The sequence below is a fragment of the Macaca nemestrina genome, chromosome 5, assembly GCF_043159975.1.
Source record: "Macaca nemestrina isolate mMacNem1 chromosome 5, mMacNem.hap1, whole genome shotgun sequence".
NCBI classification, from domain to species: Eukaryota; Metazoa; Chordata; class Mammalia; order Primates; family Cercopithecidae; genus Macaca; species Macaca nemestrina.
In genome coordinates, this window is record NC_092129.1 from 97,264,374 (window position 1) to 97,289,043 (window position 24,670).

At 41.3% G+C, this 24,670-nt stretch overlaps 1 protein-coding gene across 7 annotated transcripts; it reads left to right on the forward strand.

Annotated features, from left to right (window-relative positions):
* The first annotated feature begins 1,433 nt into the window (after window positions 1-1,433).
* Window positions 1,434-23,745, forward strand: LOC105496365 (serine and arginine rich splicing factor 12). Of its 7 annotated transcripts, XM_071096740.1 has the most exons (6): window positions 1,526-1,683; window positions 12,565-12,911; window positions 13,640-13,705; window positions 14,051-14,174; window positions 14,341-14,482; window positions 20,773-23,745. In XM_071096740.1, exons 5-6 carry the CDS (start codon window positions 14,352-14,354, stop codon window positions 21,140-21,142), a joined length of 501 nt encoding a protein of 166 aa, XP_070952841.1. In that variant the 5' UTR covers window positions 1,526-1,683; window positions 12,565-12,911; window positions 13,640-13,705; window positions 14,051-14,174; window positions 14,341-14,351; the 3' UTR covers window positions 21,143-23,745. The 7 variants fall into 7 exon arrangements, with proteins under 7 accessions (XP_070952839.1, XP_070952840.1, XP_011765045.1 ...); XM_071096738.1 differs by lacking the exon at window positions 13,640-13,705 and having other exon boundaries at window positions 1,434-1,683; XM_071096739.1 differs by lacking the exon at window positions 13,640-13,705 and having other exon boundaries at window positions 1,434-1,683; window positions 14,063-14,174.
* The last annotated feature ends 925 nt before the right edge of the window (window positions 23,746-24,670 follow it).

Sequence of the window (24,670 nt, forward strand, 5' to 3'; positions counted from 1 at the left end):
CCAGCCTCATTTTCCAGCTCTTCTCCAGCTTCATGCTTCTGTTTTGCCTCGTTTACTATATTGCCTCAAAGCCTTTGCATGTGCTGTTCCACTGCACTAATTACTCTTCTCCATTCTTTACCCATCTCTTCAAGACTTGCTCAGGGAACATAAGTGACCCTCTAGCCTTGCTCATCATCCCACAATGCCCGCTCTCAGCAGCATATAGTTCTTTTCATAGCCCTGTATCATAGTCTGTATCTTTACCAGTGTGACTGTTAGATTCTGCCTCCTTACCAAATTCTAAGCTCCAGGGGAATAGGCACGATGCCAGTCTAGCCCTGTGCCTGCAGTGCCAAAGCAATCCCTTCTGAATGAAAGAATAGCCACCGTTCCAGTACAGCTGCAGACTGAGGAACCTCCACAGCCTCTGGGAGGGCTGTGAGCTAGAAGGGTGACCGTGACATGTATTCTTCAAAGCCTACCACTTCAGAGAGCGAAAAGGGGTACTCTTCACACCCAGGAGTTGCCTGGTTACAGTCCCAGCGCTGAGTAACAGGCTGTGCCTGCAGGCCACAGGAGCAAAGCGAACACAAGAGTCTAACTAGAAGGGAATGGGCTACAACATTTTGGGGGAATGGGGAGAGGGTAATTTAAATTTTGCTTAATTGTCCCCGCATTTTAACTGCTGTCTCCTACATCATGTATTCATTTGTACATTCGTTTGTCCCCCTCTCTAGAAAGTAAGCTCTGAGGGCGGGGCTTGGCCTGTTTGTTCATTGCTATATCCCACGCTAAGTGCCTGTACATAGTAGACGCTCAATAAACATTTGAATGAATGTACTCACAGCTGAGTGTTATGTCCCAAGTGAATAAAGGATGAAGAATCATGTAATACTTAAAAATCCAACAGGCCAGGCGCGGTGGCTCACACCTGTAATCCCAGCACTTTGGGAGGCCAAGGCACGAGAGGCTTGAGCCCAGGAGTTCGAGACCACCTAGGCAACACAGCGAGACCCCGTCTCTATTAAAAAACAAATCCGAACAAAACCGAGACCTCACAGTTGGAAAGCTGAAAGCTCAAGACCAAAGGGGCAGGAGGCCTACCAACTGCCAAGGTCCTGGGCTGAGGACGATGCGCTGAGAGCCCAGGGGGTTGGGCGGGGGCGCGGTTGAACGCGGCTCTTACCGCCCCCACCTCCGCCCAGCCGCAGCCCCGCCACCACCTCTGGGTCCTCTAACCCCCGACGTCCCCGCCGCGGCCCCAAGCCCCCTCTGGCTTCCGCCCTCCTGACATACACTAGCCCCCGCCGCCCCCTCCCCAAATCCCGTCGCACTCCAGGACCCTCCATACCTGGATCCCACAGGGCCTCGGAACGGCCACGCTCCGGTCTTCGGGATTCCAGCGGTCCCCGGGCCGCGCCGGCCCCGCCCCCGCCCCCGGCCCGTGCGTCCAGGCTGGCGCCGCGCTGCGCCCCCTCTGCGCCGGCCTCTGCGGCTGCGCGCTGGCGGGGCTGAGGCCGAGGGGTGGGGGTCGCGCCGGGGGCCGGCGGAGCTCCTGTGGCGGCAGCGGCGGTAGCGGGAGACTGAGCGAGACTAGCGGCCGCTGGCACACCCGGAGGGAACGGAGGAAGCGGTCATGTCTCGCTACACGAGGCCCCCCAACACCTCCCTGTTCATCAGGAACGTCGCGGATGCCACCAGGTGAACGGCCGCGGCTGCAGGTTGGGGGCTCGGAGGAGGGGCGGGGTAACGGCCGCGCCGCGGAGCCCGGCCGAGGCCCGGCGGGGCTGCGCGGAGCCTCCCCGCGGGCCTAGGCTGCGCTGCCGGCGGAGGCGCCTCCCCGGGGGAGGTGTGAGCCCGCGGACTATTCCGCGGCCTGGGCGGGACTCGCGCCTCCGCCCTCTCGGCCAGCTTTCAGCCCCGGCGCCGCGCACATCGCTTGCCGGGCCCGCGCCGCTTTCCGCGCCTCAGCGCCGCAGCCGGCGGGCCGTGGGGCACGGGGCGCTCCTCTCCGGAGCCCAGATCTCTCCCCGCCTCGAGTCGGGAGGGTTTGCGCTCCAGCGAGTGCCCGCGTTTCAGCCCCTTTGTCGCCGTGCCCTGATAAAACCGCGCGTCCAACCCTCCTAGATGAAGAGGAATTGGAGCTGGTGAGAACGTACTGTACCATAATGCGTACTCGGGCCTTACAGTTTCTTTCCCCCGGTTGTGGTCTACTTACAGACGGTGCTGCTTGCATTTTATTCACACAATTTTATTCTGCACACAAAAAATAACTTCAATGAATGAGATCGGTGCGTTTTTCTTTTAAAGTTCTGAGTCTAGTATTAACACCCTTTTTAATGGCTTGAGGGTAGACTCACCTGGTTGATCCTGATGCCCTACCCCTCTTTTGAGAATTCTGTCTACAGAGTGAACACATATTAAGGAATGACTTCTTCATATAGCACTTCCTTCCTTAATGGAGCTGGAGAAATTGGGGGCAGGGGAGAGGGAACTGTGTTAATAGACATTTTCATTTCACTGGGCTTACTTCATTTACTTCCCCCAACCTTTATACCTATGCAGTACTGTTTTATTGTATATAAGGGAGAGCGGAAGCTAAGCGTTGTAGTGATTTACCTGGGACTGACTAGACAGGTACAGATATATGGAGCTCTTGACTCCATACTCATCTGAGATAAGTATTATAATTTACCTTTGAGAAGTAAATAAATGTTACGTATTTTTTATTTTTTAGTTATTTATTTTATTTTATTTTATTTTAGACGAAGTCTCGCTCTTGTCCCCCAGGCTGGAGTGCAATGGCCCGATCTTGGTTCGCTGCAACCTCTGCCTCCTGGGTTCAAGCGATTCTCCTGCCTCAGCCTCCCAAGTAGATGGGATTACAGGCATATGCCACCACACACGGCTAATTTTTGTATTTTTAGTAGTGACGAGGTTCCGTCATGTTGGCCAGTCTGGTCTCCAACTCCTGACCTCAAGTGATCCGCACAGCTCGGCTTCCCAAAGCGCTGAGATTACAGGCGTGAGCCACCGTGCCCGGCCAAGTATTTTTTATTTGATCACCCCAAGTACACGTATCACAACTATATGCTGTGATTAATATATCTTAGTTAACATCTAAAAGGTGCCTTGTTTACATTTCTTCTCTCAGCCTGTTTATCAATATATCACATAGAAAACACGAACAAAATTCATGATTTGGGCAGAATTTAAAAACTTCGCAGTTGAACAGACAACTTGAAAACGGAATAAGCATCAAGCCTTTTCAGGGTGTCTGTAGAAAAATCAAAGGTTTCCAATTCTAATGGTTCACAGGGGCCAGCCAGGGTAATATAAACGAGTGAGGCTGCCAGGTTATAAGGCACAGTAGGATGGTGTGGACTATCAAATAGAAATAGAATAGCAAATAGAAAAGGAAATATGCCATCTAAAAGGAGCAGCATCTGCCTCTGGGCTCCAGCTGACAGCTGCCATGTAGACATCTGGACTTACTGTTAACATATCTTCCTAGTTTTAAAGAGAAATCAGAAATCTGGATTTTGTATGTGTAAACTCAGTCTTTAGATGTTAGCATTAAGTTGAATCATATGAAAATCCCATTCGTGGCCGCGTGCGGTGGCTCACGCCTGTAATCCCAGCACTTTGGGAGGCTGAGGCGGGGGGATCATGAGGTCAGGAGACGGAAACCATCCTGGTTAGCACGGTGAAACCCTGTCTGTACTAAAAATACAAAACATTAGCCAGGCGTGGTGGCGGGCGCCTGTATTACCAGCTGCTTGGAAGGCTGAGGCAGGAGAAGTGTGAACCGGGGAGGTGGAGCTTGCAGTGAGCCAAGATTGCGCCGCTGCACTCCAGCCTGGGAGACAGAGTGAGGACTCCGTCTCAAAAAAAAAAAAAAGAAAGAAAATCCCATTTGTAGATTTGAAAGCTGTAAAATATAAGGCTGGGCGCGATGGCTCACACCTGTAATCCCAGCACTTTAGGAGACTGAGGTGGGCGAATCACTTGAAGCCAGGGGTTCGAGACCAGCCTGGCCTACCTGGTGAAACCTCGTCTCTACTAAAATACAAAAATTAGCCAGGCATGGTGGCTGGCATCTGTAATCCCAGCTACTCAGGAGACTGAGGCACGAGAATTGCTTGAACGCCAGAGGTGGAGGTTGGCAGTGAGCCAAGATCAGGCCACTGCACTCCAGCCAGAGCAACACAGTGAGACTCTGTCTCAAAAAATAAAGCTGTAAAATATAGCCTGGTGTATGACACCTGTAATCCCAATTACTGGGAAAGCTGAGGTTAGAGGATCACTTGAGCCTGGGAGGTCAAGGTTACAGTGAACTATGATCACACCACTGCACTCCAGCCTGGGGCAGAGAGACCTTTAGAAAGTTTAAAAAAATAAAAGCTGTGGCCGGGCACGGTGGCTCACACTGTAATCCCAGCACTTTGGGAGGTTGAGGTGGGTGGATCACGAGGTTAGGGGTTCAAGACCAGTCTGGCCAACATGGTAAAACCCCGTCTCTACTAAAGATACAAAAAATTCGCTGAGCGTGGTGGTGCACGCCTGCAATCCCAGCTACTCGGGAGACTGAGGCTCTACTAAAGATACAAAAAATTCGCTGAGCGTGGTGGTGCACGCCTGCAATCCCAGCTACTCGGGAGACTGAGGCTCTACTAAAGATACAAAAAATTCGCTGAGCGTGGTGGTGCACACCTACAATCCCAGCTACTGGAGGCTGAGGCAGGAGAATCGCTTGAACCTGGGAGGTGGAGGTTGCAGTGAGCCGAGATCGTACCATTGCATTCCAGCCTGGGTAAGACTCTGTCTCAAAAACTAAAAATAAAAAATAAAAGCAGTAAAATATTGGCAATTTCATGTTTATACACATTGTTTTAAATGTTTAAACGTCGTGTAGGCCAAATAAAACACATCTGCAGGTGACACCTGATCTCTGATCTATGTACTTCATTCACCAATGAGTGATTGAGACTGATAGTTGAGATTTACAGATTTCCTTTTCCATTTTTTCACTTTTTTTTTTTTTTTAGCTCTACCACTGGCATACAATCAAAATCTACAAGATTATATTGCATGAATGAAATAATCTCTAACATTTGTTGAATACTCACTGTGTACTAGGTGCCATACTAAAAACCTTACATATATTAAATTTTCGCAGTAATCCTATAATGTACGGTGTTTTTTTTGTTTTGTTTTGTTTTGTTTTGAGACAGAGTTTTGCTCTGTCAGCCAGGCTGGAGTGCAGTGGCATAGTCTCGGCTCACTGCAACCTCCACCTCCTGGGCTCAAGCAATTCTCCTGCCTTAGCCTCCCGAGTAGCCAGGATTATAGACGTGTGTCACCATGCCTGGCTAATTTTTGTATTTTTAGTAGAGACGGGATTTCATCATGTTGGCCAGGCTTGTCTCGAACTCTTGACGTCAGATAATCTGCCCACCTTGGCCTCCCATAGCGCTGGGATTACAGGCGTGAACCACTGTGCCTGGCCATATGTTCTTTATTAACCCCATTTTACAGATGAAAAACCAACGTTTAGGTTAAGTATTTTGCCTAAGATCGAATAGCAGGTGAGTGATGATATGAAGTTAGAATCATCACATGTAATCATTAACTTTTTAGTACAAAGTGGTATACAGTATAAGTTAGCAATGTGACATGTAAACACGTTTTAAATTAGCTTTAAAGGTAGGGCACAGTGGCTCATGCCTGTAATCCCAGCACTTTTGGAGGCTGAGGCGGGTGGATCACTTAAGCTCAGGAGTTTGAAACCAGCCAGGGAAACATGGCAAAACCCTGTCTCACCAAAAAATTAAAAAATTAGCCAGGTGTGGTAGTGCGCACATGTTGTCAAACTACTTGAGAGGCTGACATAGGAGGATCGCCTGAGCCCAGGTGGTCAAGGCTGCAGTGAGTCAAGATTGCACTACTGCACTCCAGGGGTGAGAGTGAGACTCTGTCTCAAAAATAATTAAATAAATAGCCTTTAACATTTAGTATGCTTATAAACAGAATCTTTGGGGCCTGGCACAGTGGCTCACATCTATAATCCCAGCACTTTGGGAGGCCGAGGCGCGTGGATCACTTGAGGTCAGGAGTTCGAGACGAGCCTGGCTAACATAGTGAAACGCCATCTCTACTAATAATAGAAAAAATTGGGCCAGGCGTGGTGGCTCACACCTGTAATCCCAGCACTTTGGGAGGCCGAGGTGGGCAGATCACGAGGTCAGGAGTTCGAGACCAGCCTGGCCAATATGGTGAAACCCTGTGTCTACTAAAAATACAAAAATTCGCTGGGCGTGGTGGCAGTTGCCTGTAGTCCGGCTACTAGGGAGGCTGAGGCAGAAGAATCGCTTGAACCTGGGAGGCAGAGGTTGCAGTAAGCCAATACTGGCCAGTGCACTCCAGCCTGGGTGACAAAGTGAAATTGTGTCTCAAAAAAAAAAAAAAAAATCACTGGGATAAAATGTTAAATAAAACATATGTAAAATTATATACACAGCATGATTTCAATTACAGTCATGCATCAGTTAAGGACAGAGACAGGTTTTGACAAATCCATTTGGTGATACTGTTGTTGTACAAACCCAAACCTACTACATAGTAAAGCCAGCTACACACCTAGGCTATGTGGTAAGGCCTGTTGCTTCTAGGCTACATACCTGTATAGCATGTTACAATACTGAATACTGTAGGCAATTGTAAGACATTTACCTACATGTATCTAAACATAGAAAAGACACTAAAAATATGGTGTACGAGATTTTTTAAAAGGTACACCTGTCTAGGACAGCTTTGTTATAAGATTATGGGGCCACTATGATATATATGGTTCATCATTGACTGAAACATTGTTATGTGGTGCATAACTATATTAAAAAATGAAAAAAGGAAAAACTATATATGGAAAATGAGACTAGGGCTAGGCTCAGTGGCTTATGCTTGTAATCCCAGTGCTTTGGGAGGCCAAGGCAGGAGGATCCCTTCAGGACAGGAGTTCAAGGCCAGCCTGGGCAACATAGCAAGACCTCATCTCTACAAAAAAAAAGTTAGCCGGGCATGGTGATGTGTGCTTGTAGTCCTAGGTACTGGAGTTCAAGGTTGGAGCAAGCTATGATTGCATCACTGCACTGCAGCCTGGGCAACAGAGTAAGACCCTGTCTCTAAAAAAAAAAGAAAGACAGAAAAGAAAATGAGACTAGAAAGAAATTCATTTGGACAGTAGGACTTAATTTTCCTCTTTTTTCAAATATTTTTCAAATTTTATTTACTAGGAATGTTTTAAAACAAAATCAATTTTTAGAAAATTAAAAGCAGAAGACACTAAAAGGCTTTGTGAATTAGTGTAAAATTTGACAGAAATGAAATTGAACACAAGAACTGAAGAAATTTTAAAAATAAGTTTTAGGCTGGGAGAGGTGGCTCATGCCTGTAATTCCAGGACTTTTAGGAGGCCGAGGTGGGCGGTTCACCTGAGGATCCCAGGCAGGCTGAGTCACGAGAATCTCTTGAACCGGGGAAGAGGAGGTTGCAATGAGCCAAGATCACGACCTTGCACTCCAGCCTGGGCAACAGAGTGAGACTCGGTATCAAAATACATAAGTTTTAAAATTTGTGTTGTGTTTCTTTTCACTGGTGAAACAAGATGTGGCTTAGGAAAAATAATATCTTTGCTTTTGTAGTGTATAAAGGAATAATTTTTTAATGTCAAATATAGTGTATTAATGGAACTCCAGTCTAGGTGACAGAGTGAGATCTGAGACCCTGTCTCCAAAAACAAAAACAAAAAAAACAGAAAGTGTGAGCAAACTAGGAATAGAAGAGAACTTCTTAACATAATGAATGTCATCTATAGAAAACATGGCTAACATCATACTTAATGATGAAAGACAATGCTTTCCTTGTAGAATCAGGAACAAGAAAAGAATGCCACTCTTACAACCTCCAACATTTTATTGCAGGTCCTAACCAGTGCAACAAGGCAAGAAAAAGATATAAAATACAAAAATTGGAAAGATATAAGTAACCATTCTTAGGTGACATATTTGTTTACATAGAAAATACTAGGGAATGAACAAAAAAACTGCTAGAACTAGTAAGTTTAGTAAGTTATGAGGATATAAGGTAAATTTACAAAACCTTTATTTCTGTATATTAACAGCAAACAATTGAAAACAATGACAATTTAAAAATTGCATTTACCATAGCATCAAAAGGCATACTTAGGAAAACAGTTAACAAAAAACATGCAGAACGCTGTGCACCAAAAACTACAACATATTTTCAAGAGGAATTTTAAAAGCCAACATAACAAAATCCCATCTCTACTAATAATAGAATGAACTGGGTGTGGTGGCACATGCCTGTAATCCCAGCTACTTGGGAGGTTGAGGCTGCAGTGAGCCGAGATTGCGCCACAGCACTCCAGCCTGGGTGACAAAGCAAGACTCCATCTCCAAAAAAAAAAAAAAGACAAAACAGGTCTCACCCTGTCTCCCAGACTGGAGTGCAGTGGCATGATCATAGCTCACTGCAGTCTCAAACTCCTGAGCTCAAGTCATCCTTCTTCCTCAGCCTCCTGAGTAGCTGGGATTATAGCCACCACGCCCAGCTAATTTTTTTAAATTTTTTTGTAGAGATGGGGTCTCACTATGTTGCTCAGGCTGATCTTGAACGCCTGTGCTCAAGCAGTTCTCCCACCTTGGCCTCCCAAACTGCTGGTATTGCAGGTGTCAGCCGCCATGCCTGGGCAACAGTGGGAATTCTAACACATGTTTTTGGAAATGTAAGTTGGTTGGGCCACTCTGAAGAACATGTAGTGAAGCTGAGATAGGCATACCCTCCAGCCTACCAATTTCTCTGCTAGTGATACTGAAACAGGAGAATAGGGTCTGGAGGCAGGAAACCTAAGGCTGATTCACACTGACTTCCTAGAACGGAATCAGAAGGAGAACTCCACCTCTCTACACCCAAGTAACAAAAGGATCAGAGGCTACTCCCTTTGCATTGTATTACAGATAAAAAATGGAAAGTACCTCTGACTGGTCCCCTCCTGCAACCAATCAGACTGGTCCCAGGCCAAGTCTTCATGTGTAACTTTGTAGCTTTGCTTCAGCCTCTGATTGGTCGCCTCCCTCCACCAGACTGGTGGTGGGCCAAGTCTTCATTTACATAGGGTGTAACCAAGTAACCAATGGAAAACCTTAGAGGGTATTTAAACCCTAGAAAGTTCTATAACTGATGCACTTGAGCCGCTTGCTTGAGCCTGCTCCCACTCTGTGGAGTATCTTTTCATTTCAGTATATCTGGCTTTCATTGCTTCATTTTTTCATTGCTTTGTGCATTTTGTCCAATTCTTCATTAAAAATGCCAAGAACCTGGAGGACTCATAGTCAAGACCCTCCATTGGTAACAGAAGGATGTAATATTTCTTTAAAAAATACTGAAAATCATGGCAAGTATGTCAAATACTGAGAAAATAATTTTTTTTTTTTTTTTTTGAGACAGAATCTTGCTCTGTCACCCAGGCTGGAGTGCAGTGATGCGATCTCAGCTCACTGCAAGCTCCGCCTCCCGGGTTCACGCCTTTCTCCTGCCTCAGCCTCCCGAGTAGCTGGGACTACAGGTGCCCACCACCACGCCCGGCTAATTTTTTGTATTCTTAGTAGAGATGGTGTTTCACCGTGTTAGCCAGGATGTTCTCGGTCTCCTGACCCGCCCGCCTCGGCCTCCTAAAGTGCTGGGATTACAGGCGTGAGGCAGCTGGCCTGGCCAGAAAATAAATCTTGTTGGTAGATACATCGGTGTTTATTATTCTCTGTACTTTTTTGAATGTTGAAGTAGATCATACCAAAAGTACAAAAATAAATGAAAACAAAACAACAGCTAACAGGTGAGGGAGTGGAGACAGTGAATGGGAATTGGCTCTTTTGAAAAGACCTGTTCCATCCAACTCCCATCACCCTTGGCTTCCAGGACTCCAGACCTCTTTGGCACACAGTGCTCCAGCCTCCTCCTTTATATTATCTGTGGTCCGTTTCCTCTTAGCCACTACATTTGGTTGATGGGATTTGTTGTCTTAGAAGACCTTCATTTGAATCCTAGCTCTGCTACTGGCTGTGTAGATCGCTGGGCAAGGTAACTTCTCTCACCTTCAGTCTCCTTAACTCTTAAATGGTAACAGTAATGTATTCTTTATTCATTGATAGGCAAATGTGTATTGAGTACCTACCGTGTGCCCAGCAGCTACATTAGGTACAGAGATACGCTGGTGAAGACACCTACTTTAGCAGTGATTCTCAACCTTCAGTCTCAGAATTGCCTATGAAATCCTGAAAAAATAAAACATAACTGGGCCTCACTAAGGAAAATACTAATTAGGTCCAGAGTTAATGCATCAGGTTGGAGTGCCTATGTCTGTAACATCCCTTCACAGATGATTACAGGACTCAGGAGAGGTCGAGACCCTTTATACCACTCCATGGTCAGTGGGAGCAGGAATTGTGTTTTTCTTGTTTCTCATATTCCTAGAGCCTGGCACATAGTAGATGCTCAATAAGTATTTGCTGAATTCTGAATAAGTGAAAGAAAAAGACGTTGTCACTGTCCTCAAAAACTAATAGTAAAAACAAACATGTTCTATTAGTATTAAATGAAATAAAAGTATGTCATAATATTGACTGAGCTACTGGCATATAGCGGATGCTTAGTCAATTTTTGTTGAGTCTTATATGTAATAATTTCTAAATCCCCATCTCTAGCCTTAATCATTGGCTTCTAATAATTATATTAATACACACTAATTAATATAATGCATATAATCACAATTTTCTGTTGCTTATAGAACTCTTACCGATGTTCTACCATCACCTCAAATTTTGCATTTCTAAACCTGAAAGTTGCTTTTGCCTCTTTTCTTCCTCTTTGATCTAGCTCTCTTCTAGTTTTTGTCACTGACACCATCTTTTTTCCGTTTGTCCAAGTTCAAAGCTTCTTAGTCATCTTTGAATCTTTATTTCTCCCGAGCCACATTGTATGATCATAGCTTGATGCTGAATCCCTATGATAGCACCATGAAGCAGTAGGGTGTAGTGGTTAAGATGCAGCAGTGTGAGACTGAAAATTTGATTTCTAGCTCTGTCACTTGCTGGCTCAGTGACCTTAGAAGGGTTAATCTGTCTGTGTCACCTGTAATCTGCCTGTATCACCTGTAAATAACCTGAAATCTGTCTGTATCACCCGTAATTTGTCTATATCATCTGTAAATAACCACAGGGAAGTTGTAAGAATTAAGTGGTTGTAAGGTGAACAGTGGCTAATATATAAATGCACTGTAACTGTTAGCTATTATTGCTAAATATTTTGTCTCTTCAGTTAAATTGTAGCTCCATGAAGATGAATATCATGCTATTTAATTTTTTTTGGTATCCCTTCTGAAGTTCCTAATCACACTAGAAGGCATATAGCAGGCTCGAAATACCTATCAAATTTGGGAATACAGTAGTTACTTTGTTTTATGTTTAATATTAAAACATCCATTTTTCTTTAAACCCTGATAAATAATTTTAGGACTTCTTTAGAATCTAATGCTTGCTATCTGAAAACAAGATTAACATAAACATGAAATTAAAGCGAGGCAAAATGAATGTGTTCTTAGTGCAACAATTACTTATTAGATCTTATAATAACTTTCAGAGGTGGATATCCTGGGTCAGTGTTTCTGGAAATTAAGTGTAACAACCACCTAGAGTGCTTGTAAAGATACAGATTTCCAGCCTCTAATCCAGACTTCCTGAATCAGAACCTCTAAGAGAGGTGTGAGAATCTGGGGAGGTTTTTTGGTGTTTTCTTTTTTTTTTTTTTTTTTTAAAGACAGGGTCTCACTGCCACCCAGGATGGATGGAGTGCAGTGGTGTGATCTTGGCTCACTGCAGCTTCAACCTCCTCACGCTCAGGTGATTCTCCCACCTCAGCCTCCCGAGTAGCTGGGACTACAGGCACATGCTACCACACCTGGCTGATTTTTGTATTTTTTTGTAGAGATAGGATTTCACCATGTTGCCCAGGCTGGTCTTGAACTCCTGGGTTCAAGTGATCCACATACCTTGGTCCCCCAAAGTGCTGGGATTACAGGTGTGAGCCACTTCGCCTGGCCTGAGAATTTTTTTTTCCTTTTTTTCCCTTTCTTTCAAAACCTGCATGATTCTTACAAAAAACAATTTTAGATAATGCTGGTCTAGATGATGTTCTTTCTTTTGAAGGTTTCAAGAGGATTTCTGTAGGCAAAATATTTTAATCCAGCTATTCATATTTCTTTGCCTTATTTCTAAAACACTTCAGGCCTGAGGACTTGCGCCGTGAGTTTGGTCGATATGGCCCTATAGTAGACGTTTACATTCCACTTGACTTCTACACTCGCCGCCCAAGAGGATTTGCTTATGTTCAATATCCTTTATTGTGTGCATGTGAAATACTGTATATGCGTGCTTATACGTATATGTATTCAGTAGCATATGTTACGAGATTAATATTGCCTAATTAAATGTGTTTATTTCTTTATCTCAGAAGATCTAAAGCAGTCCACAGTAGCTGGCAAGCACCCCCCAGTTTGAACCAACTTGTTAGCTAGAATCCAAGCATAAACCCAGCAGGCGAGACAAAAGGCACCTAAAGTTCAAGCATCAAGGAGTAAAGAGGGAGGGTGGACACAGATATAAAGACCTGGAAGAGGGGAAGTCTTTATCAAGCAAAAGACAAAGCCAACACCAGGTTGAGACTTCGGCTTTCCTACATTTACTCAGAGTTCCAGAGTCAAAGCCAAGTCTGATTTTGTTGGTTCTGCGTCTCTTGTAAAGTCCATCTTGCAAGCCTTAAAGAGTAAAGGTCAAGGTTCAAGATCAAGTGACATTGAGGTAATTGCCAGTCTCGTTTTATATTGCGTATCTTGAGCTTTTTCTGTTTGTTATTTTTTTAATTAAACCAGTGAACAACCTCCTAAAAAAAGTGATTTATTTTTATATAGCTAATTTCCATTATAGCTAGATTTAATATTATATAATTCATATACATAAGGAAGTTCAGTGGGATATTACAAACCAGTATATGTAATTCCAGATATTTACAGATTGTTCTTATGTTTCTTTTATATTTATATCCCAAGTAGTAAAAACATAAATGTTTGGCCGGGTGCGGTGGCTCACACCTGTAATCCCAGCATTTGGGGAGGCTGAGGTGGGTGGATCCCCTCAGGTCAGGAGTTTGAGACCAGCCTGACCAACATGGCAAAACCCCGTCTCTATTAAAAATACAAAAATTAGCAGGGTGTGGTGGTGGGCACCTGCAATCCCAGCTACTTGGGAGGCTGAGGCAGGAGAATCTCTTGAACCTGAGAGGCAGAGGTTGCAGTGAGCTGAGATCACACCATTGCACTCCAGCCTGGGTGATGAGGGAAACTCCATCTCAAAAAACAAAAACAAAATAAATGTTTGAAGTGGTAGGTTCAAGAGTAGATACCATTTTGAAAGGACTAAATCAGTTTTTTGTTTTAACTCACTTGTATATGTGCAATTTTGTTTATAAGTAATGTCTCTTAAATGTCGAATTTAAAAGTCTTTTAATGAAAGAGTAATTTTAATTTCAGAATAAAGGCTTCTTCATGCTGATATTCAGTGAAAAACCTGATGGATCCTTTATCTGAAAGAAGGGAGTGAGTCCTAAACAGTTTGTAATTTTATAATGCTAGCCAAATTTGGACTTTTTTTTTTTGGTTTTCTTGTTTTCAAATTATACATGCATACTGCAGCCACACTATTGTAGACACTAAAAGTACAGTTACATGTTTGTTTTGTTCTTTTTATTTTTAGACTCACTCCTCTAAATCATAATGGGTCATTTGTTTTCATGAGAAAAAGTGAAAGTTTTTTTTTTTCTGATTATTCATATTATATTGAAGATGTGAGCTTAATAACTTGAACTTGATTTTCATATTAATTTCATTTCATATGTAAATAATACTTTTAAAATATGTTTACTTGATATCTCATGTTCAAAGTGTCCTTAACAGCTAGTCATATTTGAAGATGTTCGAGATGCTGAAGACGCTCTTTATAACCTCAATAGAAAGTGGGTATGTGGCCGTCAAATTGAAATACAGTTTGCACAAGGTGATCGCAAAAGTAAGTGTGACTGAATGCCAGATTTTATTTATTCAGCAGAATGAGTTTCAGTGATGACTCATTTTCTAATTTAAAATTCTTTCAGTAAATGATTACTAGTTGAGTGTTTGTTACTGTGGTGTTTAGGTAACAAATTATGTCATAAGTCTTGTTCTTTATGTTCCAGCACCAGGCCAAATGAAATCAAAAGAACGTCATCCTTGTTCTCCAAGTGATCACAGGAGATCAAGAAGCCCCAGCCAAAGAAGAACTCGAAGTAGAAGTTCTTCATGGGGAAGAAATAGGAGGCGGTCAGACAGCCTTAAAGAGTGAGTACAAAATACAAGAGGACCAAAAACTTCATTTTCTACTTTTTCTAGGAAATATATATAAATATATATGTTTTTTGATAGGGTCTTACTGTTTCCCAGGCCGGAGTGCAGTGGTGCGCGATCATGGCCCACTATAGCCTTGACCTCCCAGACTCAAGCAATTTTCTTTATGTTCCAGCACCCCAAGTAGCAGGTACTACCTGCTGTGGTGCAGGTGTGCACCACCACACCGGGCTAATTTTTTTATTTTTTGTAGAGATCGCAGGTCTCGCTATGTTGCCCAGGCTGGTCTTAAATTCCTTGGCTCAAGTAATCCTCCCACCTCAGCCTCCCAAAATGCTAGGATTACAGGTATGAGCCGCTGTTCCCAGCCTGGAAAATATTTTAAAGTTTTTATAAACAGTCCAGCTGAGTCATTTTGCTTAATGTATGAACATAATCAATTTTTGTTAAAAGATAACACTCTTCTCTATTTATCATATATTGTTATTTAACTTGGGTTTATGGGATTAATTCTTATGTTAAAGTTACAGACTTAACTTTATCTTTTTACATGAGAAGATAATATATAGTGAGCAGAAAACAAAAAGTAAAAAAAAATACATACTCAGCCGGGTGCGGTGGCTCACACTTGTGATCCCAGCACTTTGGGAGGGTGAGGCAGGCAGATCACGAAGTCAGGAGTTCAAGACCAAACCGAACAACATGATGAAACCCTGTCTCTACTAAAAATACAAAAATTAGCTGGGTGTGGTAGCCACACGCCTATAACCCTAGCTACTCAGGAGGCTGAGGCAGGAGAATCTTTTGAACCTGGGAGGCGGAGGTTGCAGTGAGTCGAGATCACACCACTGCACTCCAGCCTGAGCAACAGAGCGAGACTCTGTCTCAAAAAAAAAAAAAACAAGGTGATAAGTTTTAGATAAATAAAATTTTCCTAAATGTGCCCAACAGTTTGTTATCTTTAACTTTAAAAATGTTTAAATGTAGAAGACATAGAATAAAACGTACAGGTGCAGTATTCTCAGCACTTTGGGAGGCTGAGGTGAGAGCATCACTTGAGGCCAGGAGTTTGAGACTAGCCTGGCCAACATGGTGAGACCCCATCTCTACAAAAAAAAAAAAAAAAAAGAAATATAATAAAATCGCTTGTGAAAGGTGGTTGACTAAAGTTAATGTAAATCAATGTACTTATAAAAGATAAGTTATCAAGAATAAATTCCAAGTATTGAAGAAGACATATTAAATAGTAATTTTGGGGGAGGGGAAAAGATATTTTGAAGAAGACATATTAAATAGTAATTTGCGGGGAGGGGAAAAGGTATTTTCAAGTTATTTATTTTGCTAGCCAGTTTATCACAACAGAAATTAATTATATGAACCAGGCATGGTGGCTCATGCCTGAATCCCAGCACTTTGGGAGGCCAAGACAGGTGGATTACTTGAGGTCAGGAGTTCAAGACCATCCTGAGCAATATGTTGAAATCCTCTCTCTACTAAAAATTCAGCGTCGGCACAGTGGCTCATGCCTGTAATCCCAGCACTTTGGGAGGCCACGGCAGGCAGATCACCTGAGGTCAGGAGTTCGAGACTAGTCTGGCCAACATGGCAAAACCCTGTGTATACTAAAAATACAAAACTTAGCTAGGTGTGATGGCACACGCCTGTAATCCCAGCTACTTGGGAGGGTGAGGCAGGAGAATCGCTTGAACCTGGGAGGCGGAGGTTTCAGTGAGCTGAGATTGCTCCACTGCTCTCCAGCCTGGGTGACAAAGCAAGACTCTGTCTCAAAAAATAAATAAATAAATAAATAATTTAAATTGATTTTTCTAAATGCATTACAGCCTTAGTGAACCAGTTTTTTTCTCTTGCTCAATTTAAATAAGGTGAATATTCACATCATTTTCTGCCTTCTAGTAGAAGTAAAGTATAATACTTGACTGTCTCAAGTCATTATGGAGTATCAGGGATAGAAGGACCACATCTTTCAGGACAATGCTATTCTGCTTTGTACTTGTTATAAGACCATTGCTTAACCTCCCTGACCCCAGTTTTTCTCTCTTTAAAAATTGTATTATGGCCAGGTGCAGTGGCTCACACCTGTGATCCCAGCACTCTGGGAGGCCAGGGTAAGATCAGTCCAGGAATTCAAGAGACCAGCCTGGGCAACATAATGAGACCCCCATGTCTACAAAACAAACTAAAAAAAATTAGCTGGGTGTGGTGGCACACACCTGTTCCAGCTACTGGGAGGGAGGGAGAGAGAGGGTGGACTGAGGGTGTGAGGACTCCTTGAGCCCAGTAGGTCAAGGCTGCAGTGAGCCATGATTGCATCACCACACTCCAACCTGGGCAAGAGAGGAAGACTGTGTCTCACAATAAATGAATGAATGAATGAATGAATGAATGAATGAATGAATGTAAAAAAAGGTATTCCATAAATCTTTGTTAACTTTATATCAAGGAATGTGTATGTTAGAACTCTAAATGTTCCTAACAATGTTAAAATTGCTCCTCAACTCCCTTTTCTTTAGTCCAAATATATTATAGCATCCTTCTTTTACTATGTTAGGATTTTTTTTCAAGGACATTTTCTTCATTTTGCTTCCTACAGCTGTCTACAAAATGAATGAAATTTAATTTCTAAAAGACTGTGAATTTATTCCAGAATATATTCTACATCAGTATATTTTCAGTATAAATATATAATAAAAAATTCAAGAGAGGCCAGGTGCAGTGGCTCATGCCTGTCATCGCAGCACTTTGGGAGGCTGAGGCAGGTGGATCACTTGAGGTCAGACAAGCCTGGCCAACATGGCGAAACCCCGTCTCTGCGAAAAGTACAAAAATTGGCCAGGTATGGTGGCATGTGCCTGTAATCCCAGCTACTTGGGAGGTTGAGGCAGGAGAATCGCTTGAACCCGGGAGACAGAGGTTGCAGTGAGCCATGCTTGCCCCACTGCACTCCAGCTTGAGTGACAGAGCAAGGCTCTGTCTCAGAAACAAACAAAACAAAAAATTAAAGAGGCTCTGCATGGTGTTATCATTTTCCAAAGAAAGCTTTTTAAATTTCTTCATCTAGTTCAATGTTACTATCTAGTATCATTTTTCTTCAGTCTAAAAAATATTTAGTATTTCTTTTTTTCCTCTTTCAGCTCACCAGGAAGTACCAGGGCAGTGAATATTTAGTATTTCTTGTAGTATGCATCTGCTGATAGTGAATTCTCTCAGCTTTTGTCTGAAAACATCTTTAATACTCGTTTGTGAGAAATATTTTTGTTGAGGATCAAATTCTATATTGGCAGTGATTTTATTTTTCTCTTTAAAAATGTCATTCCATTGTTTTTCTGATATCCATAGTCAGTTGTCAGTCTTATGATTGCTCCTTTGAAGGTAATTTGTCTTTCATTCTCTGGCAAGGTTTTCAGATTTTTTTTTTTTTTTTTTGAGACAGTGTCAGTCTGTCACCGGGGCTGGAGTGCAGTGGCACAATCTTGCCTCACTGCAACCTCCGCCTCCCAGATTCAAGCGATTCTCCTGCCTCAGCCTCCCACTACCACACCCAGCTAATTTTTATATTTTTAGTAGAGGCGGAGCTTCTGCATGTTGGCCAGACTGGTCTGGAACTCCTGACCTCAGGTGATCCGCCCGCCTCAGTCTCCCAAAGTGCTGGGATTACAGGCATGAGCCACTGTACCCCGCCAGTTTTCAGATTTTTCTTTGACTTTGGTTTTCATCAGTTTCACTGTGATGTGCCTAGTGTAGTTTTCTTTGTCTACGTGGGTTTATTGAGCTTTTTGAAATTGTGAGTTAATGCTTTTTGTTAGTTTTGTAAAATTCTATGCCATATCTCTTCAAATATTGCTTCTACCTTACTCAGTCTTTCCTCTTGCCTGTGTGACTGTATGCTATACATCTGTTGTGTTCTTCTATGGATTTCTTAAAATTCCTTTTGTTGCATTGTATTTCAGTAGGATGTTTTTCTAATGATATTTTAGTTAACTATTTCTTTTCTTTTCTTTTCTTTTCTTTTCTTTTCTTTTCTTTTCTTTTCTTTGACTTGGAGGTTTTCTCTTGTTGCCCAGGTTGGAGTGCAATGGTGCGATCTCGGCTCACTGCAACTTCTGCCTCCCAGGTTCAAGTGATTCTCCTGCCTCAGCCTCCCAAGTAGCTGGGATTACAGGCATGCGCCACCACGGCCAGCTAATTTTTGTATTTTTAGTAGAGATGGGGTTTCACCGTGTTAGTCAGGCTGCTCTTGAACTCCTGACCTCAGGTGATCCACTTGCCTTGGCCTCCCAAAGTGGGATTACAGGCGTGAGCCACTGAACCCAGCCTAGTTCATTATTTCTTCTGCTATATCCAATCCGGATTGCTGTTAAGACCATCTAATGACATTTTAATTTCAGATATCATATATTTTTAGTTTTAAATGTCTATTTCTTTTTATAGATTCTAGTTTTCCACTGAAACTATCTTTTTATCTGTTTTGTCTTTTCCTCTTATTTTCTTGAACATATTATTCATAGTAATTTTTTAAATTCCTGTTTGATGATGCCAATATCCAAATCACTTTGGGAATGATTCTTTTGCCTTTCATTTTCCTTAGTTTTTAGTTATTCTTGCCTGTTTTTTTTTACATGCCTCATAATTTTTTAAAATAGCATGTTGGACATGGACAAAAAATTGTAGAGGCTCTGCATGACATTATCATTCTCCAAAGACAGTTGTTTTTTTTCTAGCAGGCAGAGTACTGGCGGATCACTTTGATCTTAAGGCTTAGTTTTGGGCGTTGTTAAAGCTGCTCGTTTTGGCTTTGTATTTATTCCTAGGGCATGGCCCTTGCCTCTAGAATGTAGCCCTTCTGGGTTGTTGCCTAATGTTCCTCATTGACCTTTTGGGAGTTTGGACTCTAATCTCTCTCCCCAGCACCATGTGTCTGAAAAAAATTTCAGCTCATTTCTTGAATTTCTGAATTCCAGTTTTTTGCTGGCCCCTTGGAATCTCTTCCCATACACACACAACTTAGAAGATGGCCAGTGATTCAAGGAGAATTTGTAGGCAAATTTTAGAGATACTTTTTGATCTCTAATTCACTCATCTCTAGAGTTTTTGCCTCTCATGTCCCACCCATTTTGGTAGCCCTGAATTCTAACTTTTCTCTCTTCAGCTTAGTCAAAAAGGCATTTTCTGGTTGGGCTCAACTCCTGCATGCTGTCATTTGAAAAATGGTTTTATTTATTTATGTATTTATTTATTTATTTATGAGACGGAGTCTCGCTCTGTCACCCAGGCTGGAGTGCAGTGGTGCGATCTCGGCTCACTGCAACCTCCGCCTCCTGGGTTCTGCCATTCTCCTGCTTCAGCATCCCGAGTAGCTGGGACAACAGGTGCCCGCCACCATGCCCGGCTAATGAAAAATTGTCTTAGTAATAAGAGCCAAGGCTTGTAATCTCTCAGGTTCTTCCTGCTTGTATTGATTATCCTCCAGTGCCTTTGAACACTGTTTTATAAGTGTTGTGTAGCTTTTCAATATAGCTGTTTTCGGCCAGGCGTGGTGGCTCACACCTGTAATCCTAGCACTTTAGGAGGCCGAGGCAGGGGGATCACCTGAGGTCAGGAGTTTGAGACCAGCCTGACCCCCATCTCTACTAAAAATACAAAATTAGCTGGGCGTGGTGGCACATGCCTGTAATCCCAGCTACTCCAGAGGCTGAGAGAGAATTGCTCAAACCTGGGAGGCGGAGGTTGTGGTGAGCTGTGATCGTGCCATTGCACTCTAGCCTGGGCAACAAAAGTGAAACTCCATCTCAAAAAAATATATATATGTGTATATATATATATGGCTGTTTTATACGGGAAGATTAGTCTAATACAAGCTGTTCTGTCATGGCAGGACCCAAAAGTCCTGCATCTAGATTTTTATTTTTATAAGCATTATTCGAACTGTAAGTAATTGATTTTTTAATCTTTTTTTCTTCAGATTTTTGTACCTCTTAAGAGCTGTATAACCCAGACTAAATATGCAGTGCATTCTTCAGAACTGATCCCTATAATATACGTCTAGCAAAGTAAAAATTTTTGGCTATGTATTCTAGTATAACAAATATTACAAACTTGTTACTTATGTTTGAACCAAAAGCATGCATAATAAAATGAGAAATTTTTTAGCTTATCTAGTAAAAATATAACTAATGTTATGTAAAGTATGTAAGTTCCTCAAAGTGTTCTTTCCTGATCTCTTATTTTGTGTGAAATATATGCTCTAACATTATGGATGTTTGCAGGTCTCGACACAGGCGATTTTCTTATAGCCAGTCTAAATCTCGTTCCAAATCATTACCAAGGCGGTCTACCTCAGCAAGGCAGTCAAGAACTCCAAGAAGGAATTTTGGCTCTAGAGGACGGTCAAGGTCCAAGTCCTTACAAAAAAGGTCCAAGTCAATAGGAAAATCACAGTCAAGTTCACCTCAAAAGCAGACTAGCTCAGGAACAAAATCAAGATCACATGGAAGACATTCTGACTCAATAGCAAGATCCCCGTGTAAATCTCCCAAAGGGTATACCAATTCTGAAACTAAAGTACAAACAGCAAAGCATTCTCATTTTCGGTCACATTCCAGATCTCGAAGTTACCGTCATAAAAACAGTTGGTGAACAGCAACAGAAAGAGCACCACGCAGTCTTTAATATAAGTTATTAAACTCTCATTATGTTAAATAAAAATTCTTTAAGGCATACAGAAAATGCGAGTTGATATTACTTTGGGCATATGGAAGAAATAAAATCTCTAGCTTTGGATTAATAAAAATTTGGTCTCCATTTAAAGGGCCTGTGCTACAAATTATGATTTGTCTAATGTCACCATTTTATGGACCATTTTTTATTTACATTGTGGCAGAAGGGTACTTTTCAAGGGAAATGAGTAAACTGGAACTAATTTTTAAACTTCTACTTGGATAGAATTGATTAGTACTATTAATAATACCTTTTACACAAATATTTTTGACTTTAAAGCACTTTCATGTAAAAAGTAACTATGACTGTATAATTGCATAGAGCAGACTTAAGCTGTTTGACACCTATGTCTCTTTTGTGTCTTCTGTTTAAACTTGGGCCAATTCCTGGTGGATATTAGTTCATATTACAAAATTCTGACGTTCCAAAAAGTAGAATTTATATAGAGATCAAACATTCAAAAGATACATTCTCTCCTAAGCTCAAAGGTTATAATTTTATTGGGTAGAACAGTATAGGTAAGTTGACATGAAATTGCATCCTGTACCATGTCCACATTAGTAATATCAAAACTTTTGAGAAATACTGGATTTTGAATGGTTTGAGACTAATTCTTTAAAAATTAGGCTGAGCAACACTCACAATCCAAAAATATTCATTTTAAGCCTTACACATTTGAAGAGTGGTACATTTTGTATAAAATCATATTTCATACCATTATTTCCACATACCTACTTTTCATCTGCTGCTTAATTTTTTCTTTTTAGAGTTCTTGCTCAACTTTAAATGATATAGAATAAGTCTTACTATTTTTGAAAGAGTGTTTAGTACCTTGTATTAAGAAACTTGGCCAAGTGTGGTGGTTCACTCCTGTAATCCCAGCACTTTGGGAGGTTGAGGCGGGCGGACTGCTTGAGGCCAGGAGTTTGAGACCAGCCTGGGCAACATGGTGAAACCCTGTCTCTAAAACTTAAAAAAAAGAAGAAGAAACTCAAGACTACATCTTCAAAAAACAATTTCGTATTATTTGAATTTTACATTATACTGCCCTTCATTTCTGACAGCCAAATAACTTTGTTGATATTTATTGCTTTTGTAGTTGTTATAACTAATAATTTCTTTGAAAATGTGTTGTAGTTTATGTTTTTCAAAGGATTTTGGTAGTATTTGTGATAGAATGATTTTGCATATGATTATTATAGGGGATATATTTATAGAACTCTACTTGTATACTTTGCGACTTATGAAAACTTAAAAGTTCTCAACATATATAGTTAGTATTTGTATCCAGAGTATTTAAGAAAAAAATCTGTCTTATATTTTTAGTATATAGGTGCCAGTGTTGCTTCTATTTGTTTTGAATACAAATTCCATTTTTCTTTGCTTATTAGATCCCATATGTAAGAAACAACTTTACACAATAATTTGTATGCTGGTAATATTTGGACAAGTGCCATAAATTAATGTATATTTTACTTTCTGAATAGATTTTCTCTAATCATAGCAAAATTTATTTCAAAACCACAACTCTTTGAAGTATTCAGCTATAATAAAATTTAGTTATAAAATTATGTGGCACTACTGAATATCTAAAGGATAATCTGAAGAATGAGTAAGACAAATATTGATAGTAATTTTTAGTATTTTCAAAATGTTTGGGATCATACACTTAAATGAAATCATTTTAAAAACTAGGGGCTGGGCACAGTGGCTCACACCAGTAATCCTAGCACTTTGGGAGGCCAAGGCAGGAGAATTGTTTGAGCCCAGGAGTTTGAGACCAGCCTGGGCAACATAGCAAGACCCCTTTATCTATAAAAATAATAACTAGGTACTATTGTGAAAAATAACTAGGGATTGATTACAGTGTCTTTACTATGTATTCACAAATTGATTTCTATATTCCCGAACATATTTAATCCTTTGATTTACCTCTGACTAGGTTTGTCATTGTAATCCCTAGGCTGCTTAGGAGGATACCATTTGGTTTGATTAAAAAGCTGGAATGATAACAGCTCAAACTCTTGAGCATTTAGTACATGCTTGGCACTGTTCTATATGTTTTAAGTTATTCACTCATGTATTTAACCATCAACACTCTCATAAGGTAAATATCCTGCAGTTACTTTTGCACCAACCTAATACCACTGCAGACAAGAAAACAGATGCAGAGAGGCTAAGTTACACACAGCCATAAACTTCGGATCAGTAGAGTGACTGGGCTTCGAAGTCCTGTTCCTGACTGCCGTTCCCGTGTCTTTTGCAAAGAGAAGTCTTTGACAGGTATATGCTTTATTAAGATCATGCTTAGAAAGAAATGAGAGAACAGAATTAGAAAAAGAAATGACTGTAGGCTTTGATGAAAATTACTTTTGTGACTAAGTGAAAATTGTTTGGCTAGGTATCTTGGAAAATTGTCTGCTGGGAATATCTATATTCTAGGGTTCACTTTTGTCTTAGAATTGTTTCTTGGCCCATTTACGAGAGATACTTTGTTTATGAATAAATGTTTTAATTTTAGACATCTGTGATCAGTTCTTTTAAAGTGACTATACTTATTTAAGTACTTCCCAAGTTTAGTGCAGGGGTACTACCTACCATTTATTCAGGATCATAGAGGATAAGTTAGGGTTATAGAAAATAAAGACTGCCATGAGAGCTGCTTGCTTGCTTTTTCCCAGGAATAATGAACAAATAATTTCTGTATAGCAGCTGACATTTTTCGGTGTTAACAGATAAAAGGGGAATTTGCTGAAATTTTTTTTGGAGCCTCGGATTTAATTTTATGCCACTGGGCTAATTTATTTTTAAATGTAAATTAATTCCAGTACTTTATTTGTAAAGTTTACTTGAGATCTAACTATTCTAAGACACGCTGTTGCATTACAAATAAGAATTGCTGCTTTTATTTTGATCCCATTGCCAGAGGCAAAATTAGTCAAAATTTAAAGGTATGTAGAAATACTTTTGTAATCCTTCTAAACTACATTAAATTTCTGGCTGACCATGGTGGCTCACACCTGCAATCTCAGCACTTTGGGAGGCTGAGGTGGGCAGATCAACATGGTGAAAGCACGTCTCTACTAAAAAATACCAAAAAAAATTAGCCGGGCATGGTGGCGCATGCTACTCAGGAGGCTGAGGCACGAGAATCTCTTGTACCTGGGAGGTGGAGGTTGCAGAGAGCCGAGATAGTGCCACTGTACTGAAGCCTGGGCTACAGAGTAAGACTCTCAAAAAAAATAATTTATTAGATTTAAAAACTAAATTTGTTTTCCAAAGACAGAGTAGTAGAATATGTAGGGTACTTGTATAGATAGATACATGCTACTTAATGCAGTACAGTCTGGTGCAGGTGATCTTAACGTGGCATAATAGACCCAGAGCTTCAAGTCTAGGCCGTGTAAAGTGAAATGCCAAACTACCGTGTGTGCATGTCTCAAAAGA